The sequence below is a fragment of the Colius striatus genome, chromosome 11, assembly GCF_028858725.1.
Source record: "Colius striatus isolate bColStr4 chromosome 11, bColStr4.1.hap1, whole genome shotgun sequence".
NCBI classification, from domain to species: Eukaryota; Metazoa; Chordata; class Aves; order Coliiformes; family Coliidae; genus Colius; species Colius striatus.
Window position 1 is genome coordinate 17885515 of NC_084769.1, and position 16188 is coordinate 17901702.

A 16188-nucleotide genomic window follows, 5' to 3' on the forward strand; every position below is an offset into this window, starting at 1 on the left:
CCGGGCTGGCTCCGGCAGCTCACCTGGCTCCGGTGACACGCTGGCAGCTGGCAGGTGAGCGGCTTCGTCTTCCCCTGCCGGCTCACGAGTAGAAAATGAGGGTGACGCCGGCTGGATGGGGCTTTTATAGCCCTGATAAAAATAGCGCTGGCTGGCCGGTGAGCGGGGGGCCGGGGAGATGTGACTGAGCAGAGACAGGCGAGAGGGCTGGGCTGGCGGCGGCGAGCCTTCTCCCCAGCACACCTGTCACGGCTCTGTGTTTGCTCAGAGCAAATATTGACCCAGGGAAGGCAGGCTGGGCAAGGGAGGCGATTAGCCCACCTAGATTAGAGGCAGAGCAGGTCTCTATGCAAACTCTCCAGGGCTGCCTTTGTTAATGGGAGCCTGATGGGCTGATAGGAGCCAGGAGCCTGGGTGCTGGGATGGTGGGGAGGAGGGGGAGAAGAGGAGGCATTCATTAACCTGCACTGGAACAACACCAGCTGTCACTTTTCCACTCACCTGCTCAGCTCACTTTGCAGCCAGGAGTGAGGGGAGAACAGGGGCCAGGGGAGGCAGGTGTGGGGGTACCCTACCTGAGCAGCCCTGGTGTGGGAGCTGCTTGCTGGAAACGCTTTGGGCTGCTGAAAGCTGAGGGAGTGGTAAGGTCCCAGGGCTGGGAAGCACAGCTGCTGCCTGTCCTAAGCAGCCCAACATTGAGTGCCAATGACGGCAAGGAGCCCCTTGCCCCCACCTCAGCCCTGTAGACCCCTTGGGTACAGCAGGACGATGCACACTTCACTGAGAGGAGCCCCCGGACCTCTGAGCCGGCAGCAACACAGAGCTTGACAAAACCACCTCTGCTTGATGCCTTTGGGAGCGTTTCCAGCGCGGTGGCACGGGCCGAGAGCCAGCCCTCCCAACGCAGCTGCAGGAACAGGATGTGTCTGTGTCTCACTCCGTGTGCACACGCCATCCCCTGGGGTCACGGCATCCCAGTCACACCGTGCTCCCGCATCCCGCCTGTGACCCTGCCCTGCCGGGGAACCACTGCACACGCCGCCATGCTGGCTCTGGGGCGGCACGGAGAGCCCGCGGGGGCCAGGGGAAGTTTAGACGGGCTCCTGTAGCACATTGCTCGGCCCTACGGTCCTCAGCTGATCTCAGCCAGAGCCAGCAAAAGCTGGGCTATCTCTCTGGGTTACTCTGGCACCCACAGCTCCCTGGATAGCAGAGCATGAAGTGCAGTTTCAGTGGCAGGAGAAGCTCCTTTGTGCAAGTGCACTGGCCTGTTTGTTTGTGTAGATGGGTGTGTTTGTGGGTGAGGAAGGGGGTAATGCTGCCTTAACCCCCACAGCAGACACCTGCAGGTATCCTTGTCCTGAATGTGCTTTAGAAACTGCCACCACTGTCCTTTCCAGAGCTGGCATCTGCTTGCAGATGTAAGTGGATAGTTCCAAATGATCATCAAACACTGCCACACAATTCCTCTTTCTCAGAGGACTGTCCCTCTCAGAGTCAGGATTCTAAAAGCCAGGCTTCATCCCTCCTGCCTGCTGCTGTCTCTAGGGCTGGGATCTTGTAGGCTCCCAGCACAGTTTGGCATGGGAATGAGATGCATGGGAGTGATGCCAACCTGCTGGCCTGGGTCTCCCTGATCTTCTTTTCCAGTAGTTTTGTCAGCAAAGGAAATGCAGAACCACCACTGCCCTGGCTTGTGGTGCTAAGGGAGATGTGATGTTCCCTCTCTTTTTGATGCTACCTGGGCCTTGTTGCCCAGGATTGCCTGTCTCCTTTCTCAATGTGGGAAATGTGCTGGGCAGGACTCCTCTCCTCTCCTCTCCTCTCCTCTCCTCTCCTCTCCTCTCCTCTCCTCTCCTCTCCTCGCCAAGAGCAGAGGAGCAACTCCTGCCATGGGCTGCCTAGCTGTGCCTCCTGTGCTGGAGAAGACACAAAATCCCCAAACACCACAGCAATGCTGTTGTGGTTTCAGCAGACATCTCCAAGCCTATGCGCTGCATCAGAAACACTCTCTTACCCCAGCCTCTCCCCTGCAAAGGCACGAAATGACAGCAAGGACTGCCCTTGTAGAGCTGCCCTGAGGAAAACAGAAGAAAAGAAGGTTCCTTGAGCCCTGCACCAGACAGCTGTCCTGGGGAACACTGTAGAATGATAGAATGGTTGGGGTTGGGAGGGACCTCTAGAGATTATCCAGCCCAAACCCCCTGCTAAAGCAGATTCACCTTGATCAGGTCACACAGGAACGTGTCCAGGTGGGTTTGGAAACCTCCAGAGTAGGAGACTCCACACTCTCCCTGGGCAGCCTGTGCCAGGGCTCCCTCACCTGAACAGGAAAGGAGTTTTTCCTTGTGTTGAAATGGAACTTTTTGTGTTCCAGCTTATGCCCATCACCCCTTGTCCTGTCGCTGGGCACTACAGAAAAAAAGTGTCACCCCATCCTCTTGACATCCACCCTTTATGTACTTGATGAGGTCAACTTTCCATCTGCCCTGGCCCTGGTATCTCCAGGGCAGTGTGTACCAGCATGTCTGCTGGCAGGTGGGCAGCACCTGGACTGAGCCCCTGCTTGGGCACTCAGCTGGGCTGGCCCTGGCAGAAGCAGCCTCAGCAGCCTCCTCTCTGAGCAGCTGAGGGTTTGGGCTGCCTCACTGTCCCACGAGTACCAGCCAGCTCACATCAGAGCATCTCTGTCCATCAGGAGCCACCACTGGGTCCTGACCTGAGCATGGACTAAAGAGCCCCCATTTCTAAATACCAAAGCAACACAGCTGAGCCAGCAGAGCCCAGTACCTCAGGCAGCAGAGGCTGGGGTGAGGGGGCTCTGCCCGGCCCTGACAAGGGTTTGGGGAAGATCATTTTCATGTTTTTGCTCTCCAGACTTTGCCCTGCCTGTGCAGATGCTGCAGGCTGGTTTGGGCAGGACTTCTCCAGGTTCCTACCTAATATTTCGCACAGGGGGAGAAGGGTCTGATCCAAACCGAGCAGGGGCTGTGGATAACCTGCAGGAGGGCTCCAGCAGACTCCCCTAACACTGCTTCCCCACATGGACACAGAGCCAGGACAAGTGGGTCTCTGGAGAGGGTTCAGGCTCCCCACTTGCAATGGGACAGCAGATCCTTAGAGATACCCTGGCAGGGAAGACCCAGAGCAGCTTTGTTGCCATCCCTTTATCTCCCAGACAATGGCACCACCTCGGCAGGTGTTAAATGTTTTAATGGATTCAGGATAGCTTCTGTTGCCCACCTGCCCCAAGGCCACTTCACCACTCCCTGGGAGCCAGGACTAACAGCCAAAGAAGAAAAGGCCTGTTGTGTGTTGCATTAACTGCCTGGTGACTGAGCACCCTGCAGCATGGGAAGGAGGGCAGCCCCAGGAGCCTGCCAAGCTCACAGCCATCCTCACTCCAGCAGCCTGGCCTGGCCACTAACCCCAGCCCCATGGGAAAGTTGTCCCACCTCACCACCCAAACACCAGTGGGAAGGAGCAGGACCTGTATCTATACAATCTCTGACAAATCCAGCCCTACAAGTCAGTACCACAATCTCTGGCCTGAGACCCAAATGTGGTTAGCAGAGACCACATCTTCTGAGAGATGGGCTGGGGGTCTGGCTCTGCTACAGTCCCCCAGTTCATTGCCATCAGCTTTAGCAGTGGGTAGCAACAAAGCCTCCTTAGCCTCTTGCTAAAGGATAGGTCCTCCCCACCAGTGCTGCCCATTTCTGCCCACTCTTCACCTCACCCCTGCCCCAAAGATCCAGGTCTGTGGGGAGCAGGGAAGTCCTGAGCCTCCAGGTGAGTGCAGAGCTCACCCTGAGCAGTCTCCTGCTCCCTTTGCCACAGGGGCAGTGGTGTGGCTCAGTCACACCTGTATGTTTTACAAAAATGGGGCTAGCTTCCAGCTTGAGAAAAGGAAACAGGAATTTCCCCAGCCTGGCACAGGGGCTGACCCAGTGCAGGCACTGTTGTGGGGCTCTCTCCTACCAAAGACATACTGATCAGAGAAGTGAATTTGCCTCTGACAGTGCTACATCCAGCAAGCACGGTGTGAGTTCTGCTGCTTCCTCCTCCTCTCCCACAGGAGAGTGGTGAGGACAGGGGCTTTAATGGCAGCAGGTCTGAGGATGGCCAAACTCACTGACCCTGCCTTCAGGCTCCTGTCTAGGATTCAACCTGCTTAGGGACAGTGGAGAGGCTCATGTGTTTCCTATTTGGGAGGCTTTTCACAGGACTACAAAGCATCTGTACTGAACAAATCCTACCAAGAAGCCTGGACCAGGCAGTTACCTCAGCTGGACTGTACAGGCAGGCCTTGCTGCTACCTTGAGCTGGGGAGGAAGGAGGTGGTACCCCAATACTTGCAGGTATTTAAAAGGTGTATATCATGAGCACGGGGTGGCACTTTTTTCTGTTATCTCAAGCGACAGGACAAGGGCTAAGGGACACAAGCTGGAAGACAAAAAGTTCCACTTGAACACAGGAAAAACTTTCCTGTTCAGGTGAGGGAGCCCTGGCACAGGCTGCCCAAGGAGGGTGTGGAGTCTCCTTCTCTGGAGGTTTCCAAACCCACCTGGACACATTCCTGTGTTACCTGATGGAGGAAAACCTGCTTTAGCAGGGGGTTGGACTGGATGATCTCTAGAGGACCCTTCCAACCCCGACTATTCAGTGATTCTGTGATTGCTTGTTCAGCACCAGCCAAAGCCTGGAGGAAGACAAAAATGCTGCCGTGCCGCTGGAGACCTGGCACTCAGAGTGCTGGTGAGAGGGTCTGCACTTCTCATGAGAAGAACCCAGGAGCCACGTGAAGGCCCCAGGCCCCCAGGCTGAGCTCAGGAGCTGGCAGTGCTGTTGCTGTATCTCTGACGACAGGAACAGCTTGGCCCTGGGGCTTAGTAACGGTTACGCAGGCAGGGCACCTGCACACAGCGGTGCTGGGTGGGCTGCAGCAGACACCTGACCTCTGCCAAATCGGGTGAAGGCCCTCTGCAACTCCTTGTTAGTGGCCCTCTCATGGGCTGCGATTGGAGAAGGTGCAGCTCCTGGCTGACCCTCAACTGGGAACATACAGCAGAGGGTTCTGAAGCAGAGCACGGGCTGAATCCCCACCAGAGCAGGGGATGTGACCCCTGTGTAGCAAAGCCCAGTGCAAGGCCGCAGAAGAGGGGAGATGCCGCAAACCCGCCCCTGCCGCAGGGCCTGGTGCCTCTGCCGGGGACCAGGCAGCCAGTGCCCGAGCCAGCCTCAGCCCTTAGCTGGCAGTTTCTGACAGTAACTGACACTGCCACCTCCCGGCTGTGACAAACCGGCTCCTTCCTTCCCAGGGACAGCTCCGGCAGGCTGCCGGGCCCCACTGCCCTCCCCTTCCCCAGGGCAGCCGGCCTTGCCGGTGGCAAAGGGGAGAGCTGCTCCAGGGCGCTCCGCGTCCCGGACTCGGGGAATTCACACGTTACGCGCCCGTGTCTGCGTGCCCAGTGGCCAAACTCCTTTTATTGGGCTGCCGAGTGTGCCAGATGGTGCTGCAGCCTGGGTGGGTGTACATGGGACCTGCAGCACCATCTGGAGCAAGGAGGGGGTAGGATTCAGCACCTGTGTCCTGCTGATGTCAGTAAGGGCTCAGCACCTCGATGCCCCACTGTCAGTCCTTCCTCAGCCCCAGTTCAAGGCAGGTTCCACTCCTCTCCCAGCTGGTACAGGCTAGGGGCAGTGGGAACAGTCACAGTGGCTGTCCACATGCTCCCTGTGTTTCAGGGAGGTTCTCCAGTGATGTGGCCCAGCCACAGGGAGGACAGAGCTCATGAACACTGCTGTGGAGCTGCCAGAAGATTCAAACTGGAGCTGAGGACATAATCAGGACATACCTCCTCAGAGGCAGCCAGCATGCTGAGCTCAGTCATGGTGTGTGAGGATGAGTTGCTCTGGACATCGCAGGGTGGGATGAAGAGTGGAGACAGCTGATGTGCTTGAAGAGTTCAAGCAGCACAGTGCCCAGCAGCTATGCTCTTGAGGGTGGGGGTGCTGGGTTGGCTGTTCTGGAGAAGAAGAGATTGCTTTTGGGGTGGGGAGAGTACAGCCTGCTGCCACTTTCCCCCAAGCAATCATCCCTCCCCGAGGGATTGCAGGGAACACCCACCCTCTATCTAGACAAGGCTTCTGCAGCTGTGGAGACAACATCTCCATCCAACAACCTTTGGTCTCATCCTCCCTCAATCTCATCTCCCTGTGCTTCTCTCCAGCCTGAGGCACATCCCTATGCTTTCCCCTCACCCTCAAATCTGCCTTCCCACCTGTGGCCATTCCCTCAACCTAACTAGATCCCACATCATCTTGTTCAACAGCTTTGCCTCATTTCTGCTGTCACAGGCTGTGCTGCCTGCACCTTGACCATGTTTCCCAAGAGACTCTCCTTGTGCTGGGCTCTCCAGTGCCTCAAGCCAGTCCCTTCTGACAGCTCTGCCTCAGAGCTGCAGGATGGCCTCAAGCCCACAGAAGGGCTGCAGCATCACTACTGCTGGGCCGGGCCTCAGGACAAGCCAAGAAGGAGCAGAAACTTTGGGGATGGATTCCCCCTTTTGCACAGGCAGTGATCCAGCTAATCCATGTGGTTTAAGACATGGGCTATGCTTCAACCTGACATATTGAGGACAGGTCCTGTCCCCCACCACAGCACAGATACACTCTGCTACCTTGGGGAAGTGCTGGGAGGCAGAGCAATGACCCTGGGCCGGGCTGTCAGCACCACCTCCCCACAGCTGGCTTCCATCAGGATATTCTGCAGTGTGTTCTCCAGCACCTGCTCCACCAGGCTCCCAAAAGCTGGCTGCCTGGAGGGATTAAAGTACAAACAGAGGACAGCTATTAGAAAGCAGATAAGACAGGCTGTGTGCTGTGGCTCCTCCTGTGACACACTAGGCACAGTACACGTTGTTTCCAACACACGGAGGCTGATGAACCAAAGAGTTGGGCAATGTGGTGCTGACCCTTCCCCCAGAACTGCCACCAGCTGGCTTCAGGCCCTGGCCTCTCACAGAGGCTGGGTCACTGTGTTTGTATTGGTTTCTCTCTCCAAACTGTGTTGTAGTATTTGTGCACATGCTCGTGGCCTGTGGCAGTGTGAGGGAGCAGCCACAGCAAATGTGAGGTGGTGAAACACTGCAGTGAAAATAAGAGGTAAGGTCAGCAGCCACTGCACTCTGATATCTCACATGGCCAGACGTGTCTGAGCCTAAAGCAGCCTTCGTTCACTGCCACCACTCACTTCTCATGGCTCAACCCCAAGGCACAGGAAACCTGCACCCTTCACCAGCCACCCTGGGGAGGGGTGGCTAGGCAGGCTGGCATCAATTTCCACGCAGAACGCCCCAGCGCATATGCTGCAGGGCTGAAGAAGAAACGGGTTACTGGCCAGGCAGAGTGCTGACATGGCTGCCCTGCCTGTGCAGCTCTTGCCTTTTGTATGTGAGCTCATCCTCACCTCCTCTTCACCTCCTTCTGCTCCCTCAGCTGCTCATGGTGCAAAATCTCCTGAGACTCTGGCGAATCGTAGTTGGGTGAGGTGTCCTGCCTCATTTCTTTCCTCTCTCCATCCTTCTCAGGGTAAAGATCTGGCAAAGCAGAAGCCCTGGAGAGGACTGTGGAGCACTGTCTCCTGTCCTGGTGCTTTGCTGGTTCTGCACCCCGGAACTGGGAGAAATATGGAATGGGCTCGTTCAGGCTCCTTCTCACTGCATCGTGGAACTGGGTGTCCCCCAGGAGGCCTCTGGGAGGAGGAAAATAAGGGATGAGTCCCAGAAAATCTGATATCTGTATGAGCCCAGGGGATCATTATGAGGCAGTACAAATCAGAGGAAAAGCCTGACTGATGTCCATGTTCAGTCTGTCCTTCCTTACTTGCTGGGTCTAAGGGAGGCAGCAAGATGGCGTGAGCTAAGGAAACTACCTTTGCCTCCCCAGCGCTGCTTCTTTCCATTTCTGCAGCTGACAGACAAAACAGGTGAATCCCCACACAGCCAGTTCCCAAGATGATGGCAGGTCGAGTGCCCTGGTTGCAGGGTAGTCACACCATTCACTGTGCAGAGGTGGGCTCAGCCCCTGGCTGGGGAGCAAGATCCTGCCTTTGGCTGTAACATCGTGACTCCTGAGCATGAAGCCCCCAGGGCAGTCCTTGACAGGCTGGATCCCCTCTTCTGGTGCAACCCAAATGCACAGACTCCTCTGGGACTAGCAGGGGGGTGACCATGCTGCACACACTCCCTTAGAGGACAGGGGGTGCAAACCCAGTGAAGGTGAAGGGGAACACACCTGATAACACTTGTGAGTGTGTCAGTCACTATCTGCAGCTCCTGTTTGGAAGCAGCAGCCAGGGAGAGCCATTTGTGGTCCATGTCCATCCCGTCTCTGTCCCTGCTTCCATCCACAAGCTTGTTTTCCAAGGGTTGGTTGCTGAAGGGGCTGTGAAAGAAGTTGTTCCATCAGTGGCAGGACTATTCAACTCGGCTACCAGAGTCCCACGTGCCATGGCTGAGCAGCAGCACTGCAGGCCAGCTGGGAGCCATGCAGGGAGCCAGGGGGGGACAGGGAGCTGCTGCATTTGTGACAGCAGCAGGGACACTGGAATAAGAGAGGAGCATTGAGTCTCCCTTTCAAGGGAGTCAGCTAATGCTGGGGAAAGTGAGGCACCTCTTGCCTGATACTGAGGTGCTGGAGAGGAGCAGAGCTCCAGGCTCAGTGCATATCACAGCAAGGGCAGCCCTGCCTCAGAGCCAAAAAGCTGGGTCTCTTACCAGGATGAGAAGTATTGGGGGAACTCTGAGGTGAAGTTGCTGAAGAAGTCCTCAATAGAGTAGGACCTGGCTGTCACCCCAAGGTGTAAGAGGATGGGCTTGGGACGCTCTGGTTTGACCCAGACCTGTCTGGCTTCTTTGTCCAGCAGCAGCCTCCTCTCAAAGTGTCCAGCTGGCAGATTGGGCATAGAGTGGTTCTTAATAGGGGGTAATGTCTGTTGGAGAGAAAGAAATGACAGGTACTTAGTTGCTCTTTTGGTCCCAGGTAGGCTGGTGTAGGAGTGAGCACTGGCATGAGATCTGGAAAGTCCAGCATCCAGAGCCACCAGATCCCAGACAGGAGACAGCATCAAAATGATTGTGGCACTGCAGTAGGCACGAGCAGCCCTGCTGGGAATCGGGTCCTCTTTGCTGCCTAGTGCACTAGCCTTGTGTGTCTGCAGGACTGCAGGGTCTCCCCAGGGCCCCTGGGGCTGTTGTACTCCCATCCATCCCTGTGAAACTCCAGGAGATCACCTCTGCTCTTCTGAGCACACCAGGGGCGCTGTGGGAGAAGGGATGTGCAAGAATGTGTGTGGAATTTGTCCCCTGAACCTGGAAGGAAAGCAAGAACTGACTCCAGCCATATTACATGGGTCAGTTTGGGATTCCAGCACCAGCAGTCAGCCTGGGGGAAGCTTCTTAGGGCGGGAGTAGCCCAGAAGCCCGGGCCAGGACAGCACTCAGCTCTGGAGAAGCACCACAAGACTTCAATGACCTTTGAGACATAGCTGGGAATGAGCTCACTGCTCCCAACACTGACATAAAAGGTCATTTCAGGCTCCAAATTGTCACCTGAAACCCCAGAGGGCTAAATGAAGCTGTCTTTACTTTTTCCCAGCTATCTTGATGTTCATCCCAGTCAATGCTTGGACCTGCAACACTGATCACCCCTAACAGCACAGGGCAGAGAATCCAAGCTCAGCTGCCTGAGCTGACACACAGACGACAGTGCAGGGCATGGGCCCAGGAGGTTCTGCAGGGCATTTGCTGGCACCTTGTCTCAGACCTTGCCACCACTGCTGGAAAAGCTGGAGATCTTATTAACATTTATGGAGATCTTATTAACATTTATAAATATATAAATGGTGGGTATCAGGAGGTTGGGACATCCCTTTTTTCTATAGTAGCTAGCAACAGGACAAGGGGTAATGGGATGAAGCTGGAACACAAAAAGTTCCACTTAAATATAAGAAAAAACTATTTCACTATGTGGGTGATGGAGCCCTGGCACAGGCTGCCCAGAGGGGTTGTGGAGTCTCCTTCCTTGGAGGTCTTCAAGACCTGCCTGGACATGTTCCTATGCGACCTGATCTAGGTGACCCTGCTTCTGCAGGGGGGTTGGACTGGATGATCTCTAAAGGTCACTTCCAACACCTACTATTCTGTCATTCTACGATTCTAAAAGCTGGCTTTCCAAGGATGCCCATGGTTGTGCAAACTTGAGGGGAAACCGCCATGAGTTGGGCAAACTGAGCTCTAAAGCTTTCCACACACCTAAATGAAGGCAGTTCCTGCCTGCAGCTTCTCCTGAGGCACAGGGCCTCAGGATTTTAGTGGTGAGGGTGAAGTCTGCACCACCTTACACCGTGGTCCTGCTGCTTTCCATCATGGCACACCTTCCATTGTGGCCCCAGGTACTGACTGCCCTGCCCTGTGCATCCTCTCTGCTGATTCAGAACCTTTCCCCCTTGCCCCATTCATGGGTGCACTTTTGGTTCCAATTTCACTTCCCGTTCACCTCAGCTGGAAAGTTACTGCCTACAGGACACAGCCAGACAGTCTGATGCTTCTGGCTCCTCCAAACAGTCTGCCTCCCAAAGCCTTGAAGCTACAAATCCTGCTGTGCTCTCTGTCCAGGCTCCCACGCTGTGATATCCACTATCTGCTGCTTTTCTAAAGCAGTCAATTTGATTCTGCTGGGAGTGAGATAGGCCTGATTTACCTTGTATTTCCTGATCACAGCTGAGGATTCAGGGAGATTTTCTGTCTCAGCAGAATCTGATGACCTCTGAAAAGAGAAGAAAAAAAAAAGGAAGAAACCCCACAGTGCAGGAAAGATTTGGTGCAGAACAAGACTCCAGGATTTTGGTTTACTTAGTCTCAGCTGAGAGTCAGTGACCTCACCCTCCCATTCTTCATTCAAGCCACATTCTCACACATTTCTCTCCAGTGTTTATTCACAGTTCAAAACCCAGCCATCAGTTTCTAGAGCCACTGGCTTTGTTGCTCCCAAGGCTTCTTGTGTGCTTAAAAATTCCAATTGATCATTGGCAATTTCAGAGCTCCTAAGGTGATTCTTGGCCAGAAAACAAGACCTCAAGGTCTCACAGACCAGCAATAAGACCTTGAGGAGATCAGAGCCTCATGTCCTCTCACCAACTTGCCTAGATTTTCTTAAAGAACATTTCTTGTTAACACTGGCTGCTGTTTCTGTGCTGATCTGAGTTCAGTTCTGGCAGCACTTACCCCTGCAGGTGACTTTGACTTCTTTTTAGTCCCAAGGTCCTTCTCTGTGATGGTAAATTCCACAGCCTGCCTTTCCTTCTCCTTTTCCCACTCCTGCAGGTCCCTCTCATACCGAATCAGAGACTCCTGGAGGTATACCTGTGAAGCAACCCATGACTGGGGGCAGGAGGGCTAGAAAGGAGCTGCAAATAACATAGTCTCTGGCTCAAGTCAAGATTGCGTGTCACCAATTCCTCCCTCCCAGGAGGTCCCAGGCAGAAACCTGCTCTCTTTCCATGTCTTCCAGCAGCAGGAAGGGGAGAGAACAGTCCTATTACAAAACTTGCACAGAGAACACAGAATCTCTTGCCAAAGGACACCTGGAAAGTGTCCAGAGGGACACTACTGCAAGTCTGTGCCTCTATTAGTATTAAGGAAGCCAGGCTTGATTTTTACAGATGCTTTAATTTCTGACATCCACTGAAAACCACTCCCATTCCCACTGTGACTTCTAGCACCTGCGTTGCACAATGTTGCACAATTGTTGCACAATTACACCTCATCTAGTAAGGAACAGAGAGAGACAAAGATTCAGGAGAGCTGAAGCTCGTTATCTTCAGGGATGGGAAGTGCTGGCCAGGATTACAGAGCAAAGAAGGATTCCTTCAGCTGGATACAGCAGGCAGGTAACTGCTGGGGTCAGGCATTTGGGAACTGCAGACACATGCCCAGGTGATAGTGACCCACAGGTACCTCCAGGATCTCACCTCACACACCAGGTCTGTGCTGCAGAAGGAAGCAGCACTCCCTGAAGGTCTCAGCGTGATGAAGCAGGGGATGGTCTCTGCAGGCTGCACAACTCCTGACTCTGGAACAACCTGGAACATCTGGGAGAAAAAACAAACAAAAACCAAGCCACAGAGGAGCTGTTTCACAGTCCTGGGACCTTCCTGTGTGCCTTCTCTTTGCATGAAACACAGGACTGTGGGAATTCTTTCCCTCCTCTTCTCAGAGGTATGTGGCATGAAATGGATGTAGCCATTATCTTCAAAGAACCACCACAGATTTTCTTGGTAGACAGGGCCTTGGGGTTCATTGTCACATCTGTAGTTGGAGGTTCATGTATCCACACTGAAGTCTTTAGATTCCCCTTCTGAGCTCCTGTCTTTTACCCCCATCCTAACCCTTGCCTTCAGTTTTCTCTGCTCTTTCCTTTCATCAGCTAGTACAAAACCCAACTGCCTAAGGTCACTCCTGAGTGTCTGGTGGAAAATGAAGTGGGATAAGGTCCTTTTGTAGCACAACAGAGATGGGTGAGAAGGCTGTAGAGGAAAGAGGAGGACTCACCCTCTTGTCTTTATGGGTGTTTATCTGCCAGGCAAACACAACAGCCTTGCTCTCTGAGATGTTGTTTAGAAAGACAAGTCGACTGGCTTTGGTGCAGCCTGGGATATTTCCAAGGCAAATCCCACGGTGTGACAAGGTGGCTGCCTGCAGGAAGCAAGGTGAAACCAGGAGGAAGAGCAGGGAAAGAGGATGGGATGTGACTGCTGGGGGAGAGCAATCATAAATTATCCAGCAATTCAGAGATAATATTTGCCAGTTACCTTTACCATAACAACTTGAAGGAAGTTATATTTCTGTCAATTTCTGTCTGACTACAATGAGTGTTTACAGGAAGAGGACAGCCCTGTTGCAGTGGGATTGAGTGAGCATGCACAGAACACAACTCAGATGCTGGGGCAGCAGAAGATCTCAAGAGCACAGAGGCCCAGGAGCACCCAAATTCTTTCTGGAGCACGTCTACCTCAGCTGGCAAACCCATGAGGTGTGTGCTTGTACAAATGCCTCATTGACCTGAATGTGAGTTTTGGGAAACTGCTCCCTACTGCACCTTGCTACCAGCAGGCTACTGGTCTGTCCCATTCTCCAGGCACCGCACAAACTCTAATTAATTGCACTTATCGTTAGAGAAGCTAATGACTCTTGGTTACAGACCACAGAGCCTTGTGGAACAGCATCTTCATTGGCAGCCAGAGCCAGGTTTTTAGTCACCCTCTCTTTGCTGTACCCAGGAATGCAATTGCCCTGCTGAAAGCCAAAGAGCATCTGTAGCTGTGGCTGGGCTCCAAGGCAGGCACGCCAACGTCCCATGGAATGGAGCCTTTACCTGCCTCTGCTGATGCTGCTTAGTGCTGATTCACTACCTGGGATCTGTGCCTGATTGTCCAGGCTGGCAGGCCAGCTCTAGCTATGCCAATCCAGCTCTTGCTGAGCCACAGGTCAGACAAGTGCATTCCTTGGGATATGCCTGAATTAGGGACAACCCTGCAGTCTGCATTCAGGTTGTGGATCACCTGAGTTTGGCTGGGAAGTGGTGATACAGGTGAATAACTCTATTTGTGAATGAATTACCAAAGAAAAAGGTTTTGTAGCTGCCAATGAGAATGGCTTAACTTTAAACAGAAGATTCAGAACATGGAGAAACCTTAAAGCCTTTTTGGTTCTAATGGCAGTGGAAGCAGCATTCTGGAAGGACAAAACAACTGCTTTCATGAGTTATGCTCTATATTACCTGCTGGAAGTGAGATGTCTTGCTCTATCTCATGTAAATGTACTCTCCTGCAACACAGGCCACTAGTACATGAGGCCACTTGCATATTTCAGTCTCTCTCACACATTTTTGGACTGATCATATTGTTCATATCAGCATTCCTGGACTTACCTGCCCAGGCACAGTTAGCTTGGCAGAACCTGGAAAGGCTGATGGGGACAAAACTTCACTGGATGTGGCAGTGTCTCCTACAGTATTGGGATTGTAGCCTACTCCCTGGAATGTGATCAGAGCTGACTCACCCCCCAGGATGTGGATGGGAACATCAACCTGCTCAGACAAGATAACAGTTTTAAGTCCAGAGTCATATTTGGCAGAGATGTGTAGTAAGCTAGTGTACTAGCTGAAGGACTGGTCTAAACTATTCCACATGCTTGGAGGAAGGGAAATACAGTCTTTTTCAGGCCTTGACCTTCCCTGCTCACCCAGGAAAGTCGGTAAGTAGTCAGTTAGCTAGTTACAATGAGAGATGAGCAGGGACTTCCTCTTGCAGTAAAAGCTGGAATTTTATAATTAAATATACCTAGTTTTTCCAAGCATGCACCCCATAGTAGGGCCATAAGTAGTGTTCCAGCTCTGGCCCTGCCTAAGACAAAGGTCTTTGGGAAGGCTGTTTCAAGAGGGCTGCAGCAGTGTGCACTGTCATGATAAAAGACCCCAACTTCAGACTCCTTGGTGGAAGTTATTGGAAGCCAGCAATGAAAGACAAATCTGATCAGATACTCTTGATATCCCCAATCTCTGCTTGACCTTTGAAAAATATATACTGGGATAACTCTGTTTGTGGAAGAAATCTGTTCTTTATGAAGAAGAAACTTAGGAGGCAACAAATTATCTGCTCCATTTCCTGACCAGGGCAGCCACCCTTTTGTTTTCAAGACTCTCTGTACTTCTTGGAGGAATGGAGCTCGATTCATCTGTAGCAGGACATAGACCAGCCATCAGCAAGAGACCTGAAGAATTTTAGACACAGAGCAATAGAAAGAAGCTGTCTCTGGCAGTCATGAGGAGAGTCTTACCAAGTACGTTCTAGCTTCCAGTGGTGAGAAGACCCACTCAATGTGGCCTGTAGTGCCAGGGGGGATTTCTCCTCTAGGAGTTAGGCAGACAAACACAGGATGCTGAAAATTCTCCTCCTGGATCCTCACAACATCATCCAGCTGAACCTCAAACATCACAGGCACGGAGCCACCATTGTAGAGCTCATAAATCTGAAGAGAGTCAGAGAGAGCAGTGCTTATTATACCATGCACAAGTTGAACTGGTTAACACTTCCCCAGAGGACTCTGATAAGCATTAATAATTAATTAGTCAGCTTGTCTCTGAAGAATGAGGACACATCACAGTGTCAGGATTTAGCACTGAGGCTCTGATAGGAGACTGTGCAGGAGGTTTATCACCACACAAGTACACTGATAACTACAGTGCCTCTCCAAGTGGTGCCCTGCAAATTCAGTCTAGGAGAAAATTAATACAGATTAGCTAAAGGGATCACTGTAAAGCAGATTACTTAAAATGCTAAAACACTCATATTAAAGTGATCTTAATTCAATTCAGACTTGTTCATTTCCCAAGTAAATCAGGCAGAAAGGAATCAGAGCTGCCTTTTTGCTGAATAAGTGTTTAAGGAAGTTTAATTAACTTACTAAAAAGCAAATTAGCATTTCTTTCCAGAGTGCCTGGAGCAGTTAGACAATTTTTTCACTTGGATGCAAGGCATGAGAATAAGAGAACAGCCCGAGACATCTCAAGCATTCTGGCTAAATTGAATGCCTAATCCTGTCAAACTGGAGATGGCAAGGGGTACTTTCCCTGCTGCCATCCCAGCAGCCATTTGCAGGCATTAGCCTCAAAGTTTTGCTGTGATGCCTTCCTATGGAGGCCCTTCTGATTCCTGGGAAATGCCTCAGACACTGCCTGGCCTTGGGACACTAACACTAGCTCCTCTTGCCTCTGCATGCTGCTGCATTGGGCCCCAGGATGCTCACCTGTGTGGGGGGGTGCGAGGTGCCAATGGCAATGGGTGTGAAGAGGTGCTTAGTAAATGCAAAATGAACGTATCGCTGGCCCTGCTCCACCGTCACGCCAATGAAGTTCAGCTACAGAGCAAAGAAACACAGTCACATTCTCACAGAGCCTTGGCCCCATCATAAACAACTGCACAGGCACTTGGCAAGCTGAGGGCAACACACTTAAGGGTTTAAGCTGGTAATACCAGGATGGTGCATCCTAAGAAAAAGACAAGCAGATGAAGTGCCTACTCAACTGTTGGCTCTTCTCTGAAAGGTTTGTGTCTTGTTTCAGAGA

At 52.6% G+C, this 16188-nt stretch overlaps 1 protein-coding gene across 1 annotated transcript in view; it reads right to left on the reverse strand.

The window, feature by feature from the left end:
• Positions 1–5942: 5942 nt before the first annotated feature.
• The window catches only part of CFAP65 (cilia and flagella associated protein 65), a 32640-nt gene continuing 22394 nt past the window's right edge, over positions 5943–16188 (reverse strand). Inside the window, exons 21-32 of the mRNA XM_062004865.1 lie at positions 15870–15980; positions 14901–15092; positions 13993–14151; positions 12615–12758; positions 12035–12154; positions 11289–11426; positions 10765–10830; positions 8781–8995; positions 8299–8448; positions 7472–7756; positions 6684–6821; positions 5943–6029 (exon numbers count right to left, since the gene is read on the reverse strand). Of these exons, the coding sequence (XP_061860849.1) occupies positions 5993–6029; positions 6684–6821; positions 7472–7756; positions 8299–8448; positions 8781–8995; positions 10765–10830; positions 11289–11426; positions 12035–12154; positions 12615–12758; positions 13993–14151; positions 14901–15092; positions 15870–15980 (1755 nt within the window). The 3' untranslated portion in view covers positions 5943–5992. The remainder of the gene's footprint in view (positions 6030–6683; positions 6822–7471; positions 7757–8298; positions 8449–8780; positions 8996–10764; positions 10831–11288; positions 11427–12034; positions 12155–12614; positions 12759–13992; positions 14152–14900; positions 15093–15869; positions 15981–16188) is intronic.